Below are 17,967 nucleotides of genomic sequence, written 5' to 3'. Positions count from 1 at the left end.
AGTGTCTTGTTGTTGTGATCTAGATGGTAAAACATTACACTTTAACTATAGGTTGAATATAAAACATTCCAGGGATCATAGCAGCTGAAGGCGAGCAGAACTCCCTTTCTTTAAAAACATGCTGCAAGGATGGCCGCAAGGGTGCAACCTGTAAGAGTATTATTCAAGTCTCCAATGGCCTGAGATGTTACAGTATTTATGTACAGCCATGAAACGCACACACAACATGAGTGTTGCATCAAATTTGGTGTTTTTAAATTATTTACCAGCCAAATGGCAGCAGGACAAATTATTAACATGATTTAATGCTTTCAAGAAACATGTAATGAGATGGCACAGAACAGTTGAAATAAGCTAAAATAACACAACATGTGAACGTGTTACACCTATGGGCGCGAAAATAATTTTTAATGAGCTTAACAGGAAAAAAGACAGAGTCTGCATGTTGGCATTAAATTAAAACATGAAACAGTGCTGGAAGAAATACTCAGATCATCTCTTTGAGTAAAAGTAAGAACACTACAATGCAGAAATATTTTGTCACAAGTAAAAGTCACAAGCACGTTGAACGTCTGTTAGAGAATATACTGCTGTTCTGTTCTGACTGTATTATTACAATGTAATCAGAAAATGGCACAACTCCATAACAAGTAAAAGTCCTGCTTTCTAATGCTACTAGTTGAAAAGTACAGACATATAATCAGCACAGCGTACTTTAAGCAGACATAGTGGTGTTAAAAGGTACGGTAACACTCTATATTGGGTACACATATTACCATTTACTACTTGCATAATAGCATATCTATTTGCTCATTATTAGTCATTAAAAAGCACCTAATTAACAACTTATCCTGCATGACTTTAATTACGAGAGGTTTCTCTAAATAACCCCCTAATTACTACTTGAGTAAGGTCTTACTCATGTCTTACTCACTATGGTCTAACTCTTAATCCACACAGGTTCTACAAAATCAAAATCAAATCAAATCAATTTTATTTATATAGCCCAAAATCACAATCACATTGCCTCAGTGGGCTTTACAATCTGTACAGTGAACAACATCCTCTGTCCTTAGACCCTCGATTCGAGTGAGGAAAAACTTCACATGTTAATGAATTAGCAATGAGCAAGACCTCACTGTAGAATGTGGAACATATTTATCATAGTAAGAAAGACTAATTTTAGAGTTATTTGGACACTGTCAACATTTGAAGTTACATTAGAACAGACCATATTTACGGGGCGTCATTGAGGGAGAATGGCAATTCTTATGGTTTGGTTGGCTGCTACCACCGTTTAAGGCCCTTACTTTAAGCTTCTTGTTTACTTTTAAAAAGCAGTAATTAGAATTTAGGTTGATAACCTGATATAATATGGTTTTATGCAGAATTAAAGCTCTTCAGTTGATATGTTGTTGATGATTTGGACTGTCTGTGACCATTGGTATTGTATGGTATGGTATTGTATGGTATGGTATGGTATGGTATGGTATGGTGTGGTATTGTATGGTATGGTATGGTATGGTGTGGTATTGTATGGTATGGTATGGTGTGGTATTGTATGGTATGGTATGGTGTGGTATTGTATGGTATGGTATGGTGTGGTATTGTATGGTATGGTATGGTGTGGTATTGTATGGTATGGTATGGTGTGGTATTGTATGGTATGGTATGGTGTGGTATTGTGTGGTATGGTGTGGTATTGTATGGTATGGTATGGTATGGTGTGGTATTGTATGGTATGGTGTGGTATTGTATGGTATGGTATGGTATGGTATGGTGTGGTATTGTATGGTATGGTGTGGTATGGTAAAACAGTTAATATGTTTAACAAAGTGAGTTCTGCATGGCTGTAAGCAACCCAATTACTTCAGGCTGTATTTTCTGTATAAACGTGAGTTTAAATCTGTCGGACACACTGATTGATATGTGCTGTTAAAGTCACGTCATCTGCAAACTGCAGTAAAGCAGGTTAAACATTGAAAAATCATGATAGTACAATTAATGGCGTCTTATTAACCCTCCTATGATGTTCCGGTCAAATCTGACCGATTTACAACTTCATAAGATCCTAAACATTTTATTTTTCTTCTGATTGTCTCGAGGCTTTATGATATCCTCCACACTAGGCATTTGAACATATAAAATTTCTGATCAGCACTTTCAACGAATTTTGAGTCATCTAATCAATTTTGTAACACCCATGGTGTTCCCGGTCAAAACTGACCGGCATATGAAATGAATGGGTAATACTAGATTATGTTCATTCCTTAGATGGAAAACATCCCCATGTACACCCACACATCTACATCCACAACCACAAACATCATCCCACCCTCACACACACACACACACACACACACACACACACACACACACATATACAGTATATATTCCCCCACGCGTACCATACATTCCAGACTGAAGAATTAGATGTCATTTATGGGAAACTGTCTCTTTCTCGCGCTTATATGCCCACCTGGGAGCCACACACATTCTCCAGACCTAACAATGTATCATACCTGTTCAAAGGCCCAATATATACCGATTTACACATTTCAAACTCAACAATTAGGTGTTTGTTATAGGAAACGATCTCTTTCCCATGCTTATGTGCCCATCCCTACACGTGAACCACACTTTACAGAGTAGACTATTTTCTCATAGACAACCTATATAAAACTTTATTTGTGCCTTTCTGTCATTTGACTCTGTGACCACTATGAGTAGGAAATTTACTGTAATAGAGGCTCTGGACCGATTTTTTGAATCAGATGAAGACGAGATGGAAGTTTAACTGGAGATAGAGGAATATGTGTCAGTAATGGAAGACAACATCCATCCTGATTTTGATCCAGACCTTTATGAGACTGACCAGTCAACAGATGAAGAGGCTCCAGAGGAAGAGGCACATGGAGAAGAGGCACGAGAAGAAGAGGTACCTGAGGTGACATTCCAGTCCAAGGGTGGCAACTTGCTCTGGTATTCTTCCTCCCAGGACAGAGGAGGCAGAGCAAGAGTGGAAAACATTGTAAGGATGACGCCATGGCCAACACGATACGTAATATCTCGTGTGGATGACAACAAGTCCAGCTTCCAACTCTTTTTACCAGAATCCATGGAGGGAATTGTACTGGACATGACAAACCTGGGGGGGAAGTGTGTGTTTGGGGACACATGGAGAGAGTTGGACCAGGTAGACCTCCAAGAGAGTATAAATAAAACAAGTTAGCTACAAATGTGATGCCTATGTTTGCAAGGCACACTCCAGCCTGATTGTACAATGCCACTCCTGTGTCCTATTCCAAGGCTGGTGAGCGTTCCTCCAGTTTATGTTTTCAATTTCAAGGGCTAGACAATGGGTGGGGGTATTTCACACTGAGAAAACAGCTATTGATGGATTTACAAAAGAATACGGAAATGTTATCAAAATGCACCCAGAAGCATACATTTTAGGTTGAGACAGAGGCGCACACACACACACACACACACACACACACACACACACACACACAGATGACTATTCATGTTGATTTTCTGAGGTTCTGAGAATTTGGTCTCCGTTTTGATTATTATTATAATTTTCAGTGTCTATTCTTTGTATATTCACTGCAGTTATGCATGTTCACAACTAGTTGGAAACATTGTTTACAGCATTAAAGGGTGTTAAATAACATTTGGTAAATGATTATGTTCTAATTATGTTTTTTGTGGTAATTTAAGAGCAGTTAAACCTGACCGGTCAAATTTGACCGGGAACACCAAAGTAAGGGGGGAGAAACGAACATAATACAAGGGTTAAAAGACACAAAAATAGCCCTGATGGTCATTATCTTAAATATTTTTTTTAATAAGGCTAAATGTATAAATCCCTAACCATCCTCATGTGAATATGTGTTATAATGAAATTCCACTTTACATTAAATCCTTGAAATTCAAAAAGTCCAAAGGTGCCAAAAATCTTTATGTATTGTCAGAAAATGACATCACCAATGTAGTGCTGTGATCTATTTTTATATTTTTATTTAGGGTCCTATTACTTTGTATAATAATAACTTGTTTTATACTGTTTTTACCCTATCTTACTTTCTCTGTGTTGATGTTTTATGTATTATTCTATGACTTAAGAAGTGTCAGTTTACTCTAACAAATTGAAACTGTAAGTAATTCAATATTTTTAACTGTGTAAATAAAAAGTATTAATAAAAAAGTTGATCATGGAACACAGTGCAACAGTATGAAACTTAATCTATCTGATTAACAGTGATAATTATGATAACAACAATAACAACAACGACAATTATTATAATAATAATAACGATAATCACAACATCAACAATAATAATAACACTACTACTACTACTACTACTACTACTACTAATAATAATAATAATAATAATAATAATAATAATAATAATAATAATGATGATGATGATGATGATGATGATGATAGAGGGCTGATTGTTTTTGAGGCTGACAGTTCATGACGTCACTGCTGCCTGTACAAAGTGTAATGTAAGCTCTCATTAACCATCAGCTGACGCTACACCTTCTCAGCACCGCGGACAGCTCCGATCTGCATACCGAGCAGATGGCGTCGGTCTTAAAAGCCCGCATGGAGCGCCTCTGCATCGGACATTCACCGCGACAGCACGATCAACAGCATGGATAACAGACCCGGCTTCCCGCACAGAATCACCCCAGATGCGCATTTACATTATAGACCGAGACGTTCAACATCAGACACCAGAGGGACGCCCACGGGCATGAATCTGACCGACCCGTTATCTGGGAAGTTGACCGAGAAGGAGCTGATGAACGGCCTGAACGGTCGTCTTGCGGGATTCATAGAGAAAGTGCACCATCTGGAACACCAGAACCATCTGCTGGAGAGGGAGATCGAGGACATCAGAGGGAAAGCGAAAGCCGCATCCAGTTTGGAGGAGGAGTACGGACCCGAGCTGAGGAAACTAAGACAGCTGGTTCAGGACATCACTCATCAGAAGCATCAGATCGAAATAGAGCATCAGAATTTAGAGGACGAGCTGTGCGGCTTGAGGAGACAGCATGAGCGGGAGGCGCGCAGCAGATCCGATGCCGAGGGCACCATCGTGGTCCTCAAGAAAGACATCAGCGACGCGTATCAGGCTAAACTACAGCTGGACAAGAAAGCACAAGCTCTCGTGGACGAGATCCACTTCCTGAAGAGAAACCATGAGGCCGAGGTGTCGGAGCTGTTTGACCAAATCCAGGATGCGCAGGTGGCAGTCAGGGAGCAAGAATTTGGCAACCCCGGCGTCACTGCGGCACTCCGGGACATCAGGGCACAGCTGGAAGGTCACACCGTGTCCGACTTCCAGCAGGTAGGAGAAACTTTCCGATCTCAGTTCGCAAGATTAACCGAGGCGGCTGAGAGCAAGAGGGAGGCGTTAAAAGCGAGCCAGCAAGAGATCCAGGAGTACAGGAGGAGACTGCAGGCCAAGAACATCGAGCTGGACTGCGCTAAAGGCACCAGGGAAGCGATGGAGAAGCAACTTCATGACGTGGAGGATCGCCACAAGGAAGAAGTGATTCATTACCAGGTCAGACTGCCTGAAAACACTTGATAATGAGAGTTTAATGCATGACAGAAAACACGATATATCATATAGCATTAATACATGATGACGTTATGATTTTATGTGATTAGTTCACACTTGATCACCATTTAGTAAGGAATATGGATTCACAGTTACTAAATGAGCTGGATTCCAGAAATATCAGACTTTATCTTTGACCTCAAACTGATCGTCAGATGCAAACTTTTACATTTTTAAGTAATTGAAATCCATTAACTTAACATACGAATTCATGTATTAAATATGCATCACCATTCATCATTAACTGATGATTAATTAAGTGTAAGCAAATTAAATACATCAGGAGCTAAAAGAAACCTGAGTTCATGAGACATCCTGCATTGGTGCATGCATAAAATCATCAGGAGATATATTTGTTGATTATAAGTTAAAGCAGCAACCAGGTCATGTTTTGTTGATTCTGGCGGCCCCTGTGGACAAACGTGGTGTGTGCAAGACAGCCTTGTGCCAACAGCTCAAGCTCCTGTTCTGCCTAGAAAATACATTTGTTATGGAAGCTAAGGAAAGAAAACCACAGCGTGTTTTTAATAGCATTTTTATCTCTTAAACGCAGCTGTTTATGGAATGAAGAGCGATGTGTGGCTATGTAATAACGAGGGTGAAACAAAGTCAACTTTGGTGTAGTCTCGTGCCGTACTACCTGGCTACAGAGCAGCTACTTTCCTCAGGCTGTGAAGACCCCTCAGTTTATCATCAACACTCACATCTGACCTCAATAAGTTGGAATCCAACCAGCTGGATAAAAATAACTATAATAAGAAATAAGAAATAGCCAAACTTCTCGCTGATGGCATTATTACATCATGTAGGTCAGTATTAAACTGAAGCTTTTTCATAATTAGTTAACAACTCCTTAAGGTATATTTAAGGAAATATAATTTTTTAGCCGTATCATTAAGTGTTACCTATTGCTTTTTTTTTTTTTTTTTTTAATGAAGTCATTTCAGTGTTCGCATACACATTATGTCCAATAACGTGGTATCTCCTCTCTTCCAGAACACAATCAAAGAACTTGAAAATGAGCTCATAAACTGCAAATTTGACATGTCGGGTTACCTGCGGGAATACCACGACCTGTTAAATGTAAAGATGGCTTTGGATGTGGAGATACTGTCTTACAGGTGAGGTGTCCTGCATCTATGTGGGATTAAAGGAACAAGATTCACCCCAAAATCAAAATTAAATATATTTCCCTTCTGCCCTGCAGTGCCTATTTAGCCATCCAGATGAAGTGCCAGCTTCATGATATTGGTGTATAGTTTTTCAAATGTGCTTTTCTGGTCCTGGGATAAATGGCGCTATGGGGAAAAGGAATTAAAATGATTAGGGGGTGAACTGTCCCTTTAAGGTATAAAAGTTAAAAAGTGACAGCCCTCATTATTATTTCCAAAGCAAGCATGTTTGGGGTGAGCAGATGATTAAAGCTTTCATCATCTAACGTTAATGCTGCATTTCAAATTCACAATACAATGAAAGAAAATAGGTGTGTATGTTGTCTAGTATGTGATTTTGTATGGGGAATACAGTCGTTGTCAAGAATTTCCTTTCGTTGATTATAAGTGCAAGGAAATAAATAATACAAAACTGTATATGATTTTCTTATAAGGCCAATACCCTTTACAAGTACTTTGTACATGCCTCAAATCTTTCTCATATATAGGATTAAAATAAAGTATCAGGACTGTACATGGGTCATGTCAGATCGAATCTGTGTCTTCTATCTTGCAGGAAACTTCTCTGTGGTGAGGAGGCCCGGCTCTCCACCATGTCAAACACCCACATCTCCCTGCCCTACATCTACCACCAGTCCCCCGTTTACACCCTACCTTGCCTCAGTCGCCCGGGAGGCCCGCACAGACGGGCCGAGCCCCAGTACAAGTTTGTAGAGGAGATCATAACGGAGACCACCAGGGAAATTGAGATGTCAGAGTTTGAGGAGACAGGATCGGAGGAGACAGAGGTGGGAAAGGATGAGCAGGAGAAAAGAGACAGAGGGGGATGTGAGGAGGGGGAGGAGGAGGAGGATGATGATAATAAAGACGGTCGAGAGGAAGATGGTGAGCAGATGTGTGACAGTGAGCACAATCAAGTAGCATCGGCAGGGAATTTAGAGAATGGAGGAGAGGTGAGTGACGGGGAAAAAGGTCAGACAGGTAAAGAGGCAGTTGACAATGGAGGAGACAGTGGCATAGACAAAAATGCTCAAAACAAGTTAAGTGAGAACATTGCTGAGGAAACAGAAGAGCAACATCAAAAAGTAGCAGAAAAACCGAAAGTAGAGAAAGACGCTGCGGTGAAAATGGAAGCAGATCAGAAAGATCTCCCTTCAAAAGCAGATGATTTAAAGCAAAAAGTCCTGGCAGAGGAGGAGAGTCTGGATAAATCGGATGAAAAAAGCGAAAAAGACAGTTTTATCTCCGCTCAGGTGAAGATGACAGTTGACGAGACCTTGGCTCAAGTGTCCAAAGAACCAGACAAAACTCAAGAGCTAAGCAGTGTCGTTCAAGTGCAAGACAAGGCTTCCACTTTGGCTTCAGAAACAGCTGAGAAACCAGCAGATTTTACAGCAGACATAAAAAGCACTCTGTCTGTAGAGACAGGGGAGCTTTCAGTAAAGGCTCAAGTATCACCAAGTACAACGACCAAGAGTGAGGAAAAGGAAAACAGCCATACAGAGCCAAAGGAAATAAGTAAATCCGAAGCTGCAAAAGTTGAGGATAAAGTAGCAAAAAGTAACCAAGATGCTAAACATGATAGCAATAAAGGCCAAGATGAAGAGTCATCACTAAAAGCTAATGCTAAAAGTCTTCCTGAAGTGAAGGATCAGAAGCCAAGCAGTGGTGAAAAACCGCCAACAGTCCAAACTGAGTTGCCAAAGGAGAGCACATGTACCAATGCAGATAACAAAGAGTTACACCAGGGGGCGCCAGAGATCAGCCAGGTTCAGAAATCAAAGCTGTCTGACGTTTCAGAGAAAAATAAATAATCCTGAATGTGAAGCTGAAAAGGTGGAGAGCAGTAAGTGAGAGAAATAGGAGGAAAATGCAGCATTATCACATTAAATTACATGCAGCAGCAGTTGATGGGCAAATATCAGGGATAGTGAAGCTGAAAACTGAATGGCTTAACTAATGTGTACACTGATGCAAGCAAAGACAAGGCAGCTCAAAGCTGTGAAGTCTCTTCAGAATGACCATTTTAAAAGGAGAGAGCATGATTCTTCTGATGTTTGCAACAGCTTTGCCTTCGAACTTTAAATCAACTTGAGATGTATTCAAATCTTTAGACTTAATTAATGTAATCATGAATGTAAACCATGCCAAGTTGGATTTGAATGTGTGCGCTGACTAATAAATGCAATATCAAAAAAGCCTCTGGATATTTCGCCTGTTATGTGGATAAAACATGTGTGTGTGTGTATACACATATTTTACACACACATATATATAATTAATATGTACCTAAATGTCAAAATGTGTCTATGTTTGAAATAACCTCCTTCTGACAGGTGCTGAGACCAACTGAAGACCTGCAAAATCAATATCAGGCAGCTGAATTAATCACAATAATCACAATAGTACACAGGCAATGACATACTATACATATCACGAAGGATTTACAGTAGATCAATCTTTAGATGTACTGTTTAACTTTAGCATGCACACACTCCGGGGAGCAACAACTGTAACTTTTGTCTAAATGTCTAAATCTACAAAAGTGGCTGATGTGGATAGAAGAATATTTCAAGATAAACCGATATCATTGTTGTACCTTAAAATGACCTTATCTCGTCTAATCATCTTAATTAACTAGTTTATTTTCCGGTGTCGCTTTCACAGAAATTCTCTTCAGATTTGCTGCTTTTTAATGCTAGAATTTCTACATCAATTGGATAGATGTGTGCATCCATGCACCTGTTTCTGTGTTGAAGAGTTGAATACTGGCCAGACCTGAGACTTTTTGTATTTAGAATGTCTTCACATGGCTCAAAATATGTTTTGTGAGGTTAGGGTTAGTGACCTCATCCTTTGACTGTCAAAATCCAGTTCATCCTCAAGTCCAACTGGACATTCATTCCAAATTTAAAGAAATCCCCTCAGTGTTTCTGAGACAGCATATTAACAAGAATGGGACACCAGGAGGCCCCAAAGTCCTCGACCGTTGACCATCTATATCTAATCAGTTCCTCCTTAAGTCCAAGTGGACCATTTTTCCAAATTTCAAGAAAGTCTGGCAAAGCTGGTCTTGAGATAGGACAGACAATCCAACAAATCTTAGCTGGCCTCACTTTGTTTTTGTCTACTTTATAGCTTCCATTTTCTCTCAGTTTTCCCTATGGCAAGGTTTTAAGCCTACACACCTGAGAAATGAATAATGGACTTTAGAGTGCTGGGACCCCTACCTCCCCCAAGTACTGTAGAGGTATATAATAAGAGTTTGCCATGAAATGACACATCCTCATTCCCAAAATAACACTTAAGACACCTCTCAATGCTCAAAGACTGAATCAGAGCCTCGGCTTAGAGCCAAGTACCTGAAAATACCCGAGTGGCACACTAACCCTGACACATTTAAAAGGATTTAAAAAAGGCAGCTTTAGCACTCATTACATCAGACATTTTTAGCTCATTTGCAGGAAGGAATGGCCAAAACTGCATAAAATTCAGGTGTGTAACGTATACACAAGACCGTTACAACACTGGGGAGTCTAAATATACGGTCTGACTGATTGTTCCACATAGTTTTTTGGGTGAAGGGTGTATAGACCCAGTCACATCTCACTCCGAGTAAACCTTTTAGAAACCTGTATTGATAAACCTCACATATAAAACACATTTTGTGGAGTTCAAAGACTTTATTGAAAATTCATACATACACATAAGGACCTCCAAGACTTCCTGTGGGCTCTGTCACTGCCCAGTACAGGTAAGAACTTCCAAAGAGTGCACAGGTGCAACTTTAAGTTACACCGCTTCTGGACAATGAGTTTGGCATGACTGTGAACATTAATTATGTGTCCCCCTGTTGTCTGTTAGTACAGAATGAACAAAAACTGATTCTGCTTGGTCGGCCACGCTCATCTCAAAACGTACAGGCCCATCTTTAAGCATCCCTAAAAAAACTGCCCAGTTTAAAAGGGAGCTTTAACAGAACATCGCAAACTCTGATGGCCGACGCAAAACAAAACATCACAGAGCTTTAGTATGTCCTTGTGTGCATGAACAGGATGGGTGCAGCAGTATTTAAATAATAGCAGAAAAAAGGTCTAGTGTACTTAACATGATTTGAAAATGAGAACTGTAGATGACGAAAGGAATATCAGATGGTAATGATTGTAAAATCAGAAAGAAGGTATGAAAACGCTCACCACACAAAACCGTAAACTGATGTCAGGGATTATCACCAAAAGCCACATCGACATGATGACGGGCAAAGGGATTGGATTTTATTATTATGGCAGTACTGGACAGGAACAATGACATAATTTATAAATAATATGCCACCAACTTTCTCTTGAATATATGCAGCTACAAAGTAAAAAGCAACAGAGGTAAAATTTACCAATGACAGAAGCACCAACTTGAAGTGGTACTCAACAAGTTAGAGTTTGTTGTCGTAGCCTTTGAACCGATCTCTCTGAAGATATCCCCTTGCTGGTTTGAGTTGGACATACATTTAAGGCCAGATTCTTCTGATATTCCCTAGTCCCTTGCAGTATGGAGAAAGCTTAGGCTTCCAGTTCCAAGCCCAGACCCAGCTTGTGGCCTCCTGCGTTGATGTTCTTGCCATCGACCAGGCCAGACAGGGTGAGTTTCACACCTGCACAGGTGAGAGGTACCAACATTAGCCATAATATATGCAGATATAAAAAATAAAGTTCCTCAAAATGTTTTTTATTTAAGGTCAGTCATTACAGAGCATGTTCTCAAAACTAGAGTGCTGTGTGCATGGACTCTACTGTGGAGTCCAGAAGTGTGCTCTAAAAACTAATATTCGACTGTAAAATGTGTCATCTACCTTTATAAACCCATTGTGGTAACACTTTACAATTAAAAAAAAGGTACATTAGTTAATGCGGGAATAAGCATCAACTAACTTTAAAAGGTTCAATATGTAGAAAATGTTTCATCCATAACTTAAAATCAACAGAATGTGAAGACTTAACAGTTTGGATGTTATGTCAAAAACATCTTTGAATTGTGCTGAAAAAGATATCTGCTGAAGTCAGCCAGTGACCAGCTAGCTCTGGGCCCCCAAAAGACCTCCTTCTCCCAGCGGCCAAAAAGCTCCTGTGCCTGCGGTGTGAACACCAACACTCCTCTGGTAGTTTGGCTAGCTCTAGACCAAACTGAGCTTGCAAACTAACAGTAGCTCCAGTCATGGATGTATAAAGGAATACAGTTGGCAGCAGTTAGCAATTATTCTGGCATTGTGGCCCCTATTCGTGTGAAGTGTGGGTATGAAGAAAGTGTGGCAAATTGTCACATACTGCACCTTTAACAGTTAACTATGTGTTTCCGATTGTGTTCAGGGAAATGTTTTTATAGTGAGATAAACCTTTTAACAGTAAATTATTAATACAGTAGTTTAGCTGTTAACCTAATGACATACATGTCAACTAACATCTTTAACAATATGCTAATATAAGGTAGTAGTAATAATAATTATAATTAGGTGAACACATACTTTTTATATGACCCATTTGTTGACAGTTAATGCCTATTTTGTAATAAGTAACTGTTAGTTAATGGTCATTACTCTACCAACTAATGTTAAAGCGATTAAATAAAGCATAATACCTTGTCTACCATTAGTAAGTGATAACTAGACATTAGTTAACTAAGTTAATGCTTACTACATTATCTCATTTTAATTCATGATTCCTCTATTGTATAATTCTATCCATACTTCAGTTGCACCTGTGGTTAACCAACTTACCTGGTCTAAGTGTCTGGGTGTAGCCAACACCAACAAGGCTATTGTTGTTCACTTTAGCCTTTAGAGAGGGAAATAGAAAAGAATAAAAAAGTTAGTTGGTGACAATGAATAGTCACACAGCCCCACTCTGAAAGTCTCTGCTGCTGTACTTACAGTGACTGAGGCATCCTTGTCCAGCTGGTATTTGGCTGCAATACCGAAGCGCGTGCTGTTGCTGCCAGCGGTCCAGGCCAGGTTGACTGCAGTCTCCAGCTTGTCGCTCACCTTCTGGTAGATAGAGCCTCCAAACTCAGCTCCGTCATTGCTTTAAAAATCACAAGCATGGGAGAGATCTCACACTACAGTACACAAGATTACACAAGATTGAAAGTAGAACCGTCAGCTCGTAGAAACATTAAAACTTTCATTTCTCAATTCTGGATCGTTTAGTCACAAACGGGGAAATCCTGCTAATATGGAACACTGCTGTTCTTGGGAACCACGTTTTGTTTGTGAGCAATGGATAGATTCATTAACCAAGTAGACCTCAGTAATGGTGAAATGTGTACCTCTGCAGTGTTGAGCTGTGCGTGAAATCATTACAGGAGAAATCTGTCTTTCAGCTGTTTCTTTCAGTGAAAGCGTTTGATTTTATGGGTGAAATTGAACAAACTGCTGCACTTTGATGTTCTAGCTGCTGCTGAAGCTGGAGATCAGTGCTGAACATTCTGTTGCCATGTGCCCATCATTGTCCCTGCAGCTTAATTAGACACATAACACTGTTCTTATCCATCCCCCATTGACAGGGTCTCATGTTTGATCAATTTCCCAAACAGCATACAATCTGCCTTCTCTCACTTGTATATACAGTAAAGTCAAACAATTACAGTCATCTATTCCTAAGCTATTTATAGAAGAAATTAAATCAAATAATTCGAGCAAACTGAATCCATAATTACAGTATAACAGGTTGTAAATCGCAGTCTTTATGTCAAAAGTCTTGCACTTACACGTTTGTGTGCAGCTGGAAGTCTCCCGTCTTGTAGCCAATGGCAAAGTTGTTCTGGGTCATCTTTGATTTGGCAGTGTCGAAGCTCATCTGGTAACCGGCGAGCCAGCCCTCATAGCCGATGACAGCGGCTCCATGGATGGTGGGGCCAGCGAAGTCAAAGTCAACATCACAGCCCACGTTAACGTATTCACGTTTGTAGGCGGTCTTGACTTTGCCGCTCTTCTTGCTGATGATGAGAAATACATATTTGGTTAACCTCGACTGAAATCCCAAGCAAGTCAAATAAGGCATTAAAAACAGTATGAGACAGGGTTGCATTTACTGCATATAGTGCTTCAAGAAAATGTGAAGTTTGACAAGTTGACTGGTGAACATGAATATCTTCTCCCATAATGTGTTACGTTAAAACAATAAACAGGTACAATTTTCCAAGTGCTTCAAACTACGACAAAGTTAATTGCCTGCCTGCAATTTAGGCTGCGTGAGACAACTTGCGCAAGTCATTAATCTTGTGTAATTTTCTTGACTTTTACCAGACATTTTAAAATGATCCTTTCTGTACAGCCAGAGCCTGTGACCAAGATGCTCACACTGTACGAATAAACTGACTGGCCATGGCCGTGATGCTGAGCATGGAACCCCTGATTTATTTTTTTAATCATCACTGGACAAAAAGCAAAGTTTACTCAAACAAAAGTCTTCTGCAAAGTTCAAAGAAAGGCAGCATAACATTTTGTGCAATTCTACTATGAAAGAAAGTAAAAACAATATACATATAGCTGCAGAATGCTGAAGATGCAGACTATATGGTCTGACATTCAGTTTTATAACACAGAGGTGTCAAGAGTCTCTGGGATGCCAGATGTCAATCTTATCGTTTAAAAGATAGATTGACTGTTCAGTTAATAAAGGGAACAATAAATAAAGTAAATCACAGTATTGCCTAATATTTTTTTTAAAAAGTAGCAAAACATTAAAATAATGAACACTGGTTAACAGAAAAACAAATGCCCTTTCACTCTTCCTCAAAGCACCCCAGGGTGTTGCGGCACCAACATCAGGAGCCACTGATACCCAGAGATAATTCTAAACACATGCACTCTACCAGCAGTGAGCTCAAATAGCAAATGGGATTACATCATTCTTTCTCTTCAGAAGATACACATCTTGAACTTTGAAATAATGATCAGCCATTTCAACACAAAACACATTAGAATTAGGACCTGTGAGTCATGGCTGACTCAGAAGTTGACACTGCCAAAATTCCTTTTTTCCTTGGGCTCTGTGCTGGTGTTTATTTACTAGTCTGTAGCCACATTACGCCACCCTCACCAACCCCCCCACACCTGATATGAAAGAGGATACACTTCCTCTGGGCCATATTCCTCATGTGATTAACACCTCGTAAAAATGCATCAAGGATTGCCTGAGCGTCTGGGCACTTTTAACCCTCCCAGAGAACAACAAACTGCAAAACATCATTGAAAAGAAACTTGTAAGTAGTAGACCTGACAGCCAATCAGAGCAGTGTGTTACAACGGACTAGTTCCACACTGGGAGAGGGGTCACATGGCTGACAACTTCACTTGTCACAAGCTCGTACAGCACAGATCAGGTTGCCAAAATGATTTGTGTAGAGAAGGAACAGGCAGTGCAGACTATGTTTACATGTAACAATGTTTTCCATTAATTCCTTAATTATTACAACCACAATCTTACCCAGTGTTTGGTGAGAAGGTCGTGTCAAAAGTCAACTTCAGTCCCTTGGCAATCTTTAAGAAACAATAACAGAAACCATTTGACATTGAAAGAAATTAATGTTGACGAGTCATGCTCACTGGTTAGACAACTATTTTTAACAACTGTTTCATTATAATTGTTGAATATTTTCCTGACCTGATCTTCAACAGTGATTTCTGTTCCCAAGGTGTTGTCAGTGTTCCACTTCTCAGTGAAGGTCAGGCCGTATTCGGACCTCTTGTACTTAGTTTCCAGGCTGCCTGCAACTTTGCTGGTATCAGTGTTGGAGTTACCAGATGTTTTGAATTCCTGCAGGGGGCAATTTTAAAGAAATGACAAAAACAGGAGAAAATTAAAGTTACTCCGGAAGACGTTACAACAAAAACTTGTTTAGTTTTTTGGACCTTAAGAAAATTAATAAATAAGTACCCAAATCCCATATTCTTTGCTAAAAACAAAATATGGAATTTGAAGCCGTTTGGCTATGAATTGTGAAATGTATTAGGCATTTTTTTTTTAAAAGAAAAATGTCTTAAAACATAATTCGACTATTGCTATAATAATGACTTGCAGGCTTCGCAGTCTCAACTGGCACATTTACTGTGGTTAGACTTTGATTCTTGGTGATGGCTTGCTACCTTTATGGGTGAAAGCGCCAATAAAGTCTTTTTAAAAAATGAACCGGGAAGTGCCATAACCACGAATTGCTGTGAACTTAACATTTATATTGCACAATTGTACATCACATATACAACTTTAGTGACCATCAAGTAGGTCAGTCTTCTATTCTAACACCAAAGAAACGACCTTACCACTCCACTGGCTGACTTCGTCTTCACATCGAGCTTCACCAGGCCAAATCCTGAAGAAAAGATTAGTTTTGTTCAAATAATTTCAAAGCTGGAATACAACATCAACAAGACTTGGTAGTTGGGAAATGTTAACGTCCCAGCACAAATTTGCTAGATTATGAGAAACCCTACCATAGCCTTTGTTGAAGATGTCCTTGGCAGACTTGCCCAGGTCAGCATAGCAGGGAGGCACAGCCATTGTATCTGCAGACAGAAGCAAGACACAATGCTAAAATTATTACTCAGAACTTCAGTGTATTTTCACCAAAGCAACATTAGAAAGAAATGCATTTTTTTCAGAATTCCATTACTGACCTAATAATTCCATTCACCTCCACTGTTAGGACTGTGACATATACATACAGATATAACTGTTGTAAATTGCCCAGTTAAAATGTTGGGTAGCAAGCCGAGGACTGCAGTCTCTTGTAAATATACCACTCATGCACACATGACTTAGTTTCATGGAAGTTGTATAGATTAACCTCACAGTGTAATACTGATGTCTATGAAGCACTGGCTAATATAGCGGATGCATTAATTCTTTGAGTAAAACAAAACAGCCGGGTTCACATGGGGATGCCGGTTACTACAGTGTTCTATGAGTTTCACACCTGTTGAGTGGAGAGCTAGAAGTTGAATTTGTAGGTATATGTAACCAATACCTCGGTACTATCGTCTTAATGACCTGATGATGGATCGTTCTGCTGCAAAGCCCAACCTGTCTCTATTGCATCAGTCAGCTCATACTGTACAACACTGTGGGATCTATGGCCTTTGCTGTACTTTAGCAAACCCCGTCTCCAAAATGAAACCACTTTCCATTTACAAGTTGTGGTCTTAACTGCCAACTATGACAATCACAATTCTAGTTTCGCTTTTATTTAACACCTCTGACACAGCAAGAGCATGTCAGTGCTGCAGGTAGTCACAGCGGTACAAGTGTGACAACCGGTGGACAAGGTTACTGACTGAGGAGCCATTTTGCCGCACTGGAATAGCTAGTGCAGGCCTGACCTTTATCAAACTACTCCACGTGAACTGGCAGGCAGCACTAGGTGTGGCAAGGCACATGCCAGTACCAATTACCGGGATCTGTTAATTAGCCCCACCACTGGCATTATCAGCCTGCTACCCAACTGCTGCTAACTAGGCCGTAGGGAGGTTGACGTAACGATCGCTGACATTAAAGTGGTAGTTTTTAAATATATTCTGGGTGCGTCTGTGTAAGACACCTGCCGCTTTATCCTTGGCATGAGACGTGCGATACAAAGCAAAACTCAACTGCTGTTACTTGACATGTGTCAGACCCAGCATGCCGACAGCAGCTACCTTAGCTAACTTTACTAGCCTGCAGAGTACCGGTGTGAGTAAAGCACGCTTAAAAACTCATTCCTGCTAGTTCTGGAGTTCATTTACAGCTTGAGGCTGAATAAATAGCTCGCTTACCAGTAAAGGATGGGGCTAGCGGTAAACTAAAGTGACTTTATTAGAGATGTTCCTCACACCGCACGGCCGAGGCAGGCGTCACCGGTTGGAGGGCGAGCTGAAGGAGACTGCACTGCAATGAAATCCAGACCTATCACATCCCGGCTCAGGACCCCGGGCGGCCACAAATGTGCCTGAGCAAAAATGGTATCACGTCAGACATGACAGCGTCACTGTGCAAGTGGTACTTACTTACTTACTTACTTACTTATTTATTTATTTGTTTATTTGTTTGTTTGTTTATTTGTTTATTCTCCTTGATGTACATGTTATATAACATACCTCGTTTCTTGCATATCCTTTTATTTACCCCTTTAAA

At 40.0% G+C, this 17,967-nt stretch overlaps 2 protein-coding genes across 2 annotated transcripts; one reads left to right on the top strand and one right to left on the bottom strand.

Moving 5' to 3' along the window:
* The first annotated feature begins 4,477 nt into the window (after positions 1 to 4,477).
* On the top strand, positions 4,478 to 9,010 carry LOC115596097 (neurofilament light polypeptide). The gene is made up of 3 exons (XM_030440890.1): positions 4,478 to 5,582; positions 6,636 to 6,760; positions 7,368 to 9,010. Exons 1-3 carry the CDS (start codon positions 4,665 to 4,667, stop codon positions 8,623 to 8,625), a joined length of 2,301 nt encoding a protein of 766 aa, XP_030296750.1. The 5' UTR covers positions 4,478 to 4,664; the 3' UTR covers positions 8,626 to 9,010.
* A 1,469-nt stretch (positions 9,011 to 10,479) lies between these two features.
* On the bottom strand, positions 10,480 to 17,767 carry vdac2 (voltage-dependent anion channel 2). Its single transcript, XM_030442275.1, has 9 exons — positions 17,610 to 17,767; positions 16,293 to 16,364; positions 16,122 to 16,171; positions 15,466 to 15,618; positions 15,289 to 15,341; positions 13,568 to 13,795; positions 12,732 to 12,882; positions 12,579 to 12,636; positions 10,480 to 11,459 (listed from the first exon to the last, which is right to left on the bottom strand). The coding sequence occupies exons 2-9, from the start codon at positions 16,357 to 16,359 to the stop codon at positions 11,368 to 11,370; spliced, it is 852 nt and encodes a 283-aa protein (XP_030298135.1). The 5' UTR covers positions 16,360 to 16,364; positions 17,610 to 17,767; the 3' UTR covers positions 10,480 to 11,367.
* Between the last annotated feature and the right edge of the window lie 200 nt (positions 17,768 to 17,967).

Source organism: Sparus aurata, chromosome 15 (assembly GCF_900880675.1).
Source record: "Sparus aurata chromosome 15, fSpaAur1.1, whole genome shotgun sequence".
In the NCBI taxonomy this organism is placed as follows: Eukaryota; Metazoa; Chordata; class Actinopteri; order Spariformes; family Sparidae; genus Sparus; species Sparus aurata.
This window is presented reverse-complemented; position numbering and strand designations above follow the sequence as displayed.

Bases quoted from the DNA above. Each gene is read 5' to 3' on its own strand.
- LOC115596097 (XM_030440890.1), top strand. From the start codon at position 4,665: ATGGATAACAGACCCGGCTTCCCGCACAGAATCACCCCAGATGCGCAT. The intron at 5,583-6,635 runs GTCAGACTGCCT...CCTCTCTTCCAG, and splicing joins AAGAAGTGATTCATTACCAG to AACACAATCAAAGAACTTGA. The intron at 6,761-7,367 runs GTGAGGTGTCCT...TCTATCTTGCAG, and splicing joins GTGGAGATACTGTCTTACAG to GAAACTTCTCTGTGGTGAGG.
- vdac2 (XM_030442275.1), bottom strand. From the start codon at position 16,359: ATGGCTGTGCCTCCCTGCTATGCTGACCTGGGCAAGTCTGCCAAGGAC. The intron at 13,796-15,288 runs GTAAGATTGTGG...TCTCATCATCAG, and splicing joins ACCTTCTCACCAAACACTGG to CAAGAAGAGCGGCAAAGTCA. The intron at 12,637-12,731 runs GTAAGTACAGCA...CCCTCTCTAAAG, and splicing joins ACAAGGATGCCTCAGTCACT to GCTAAAGTGAACAACAATAG.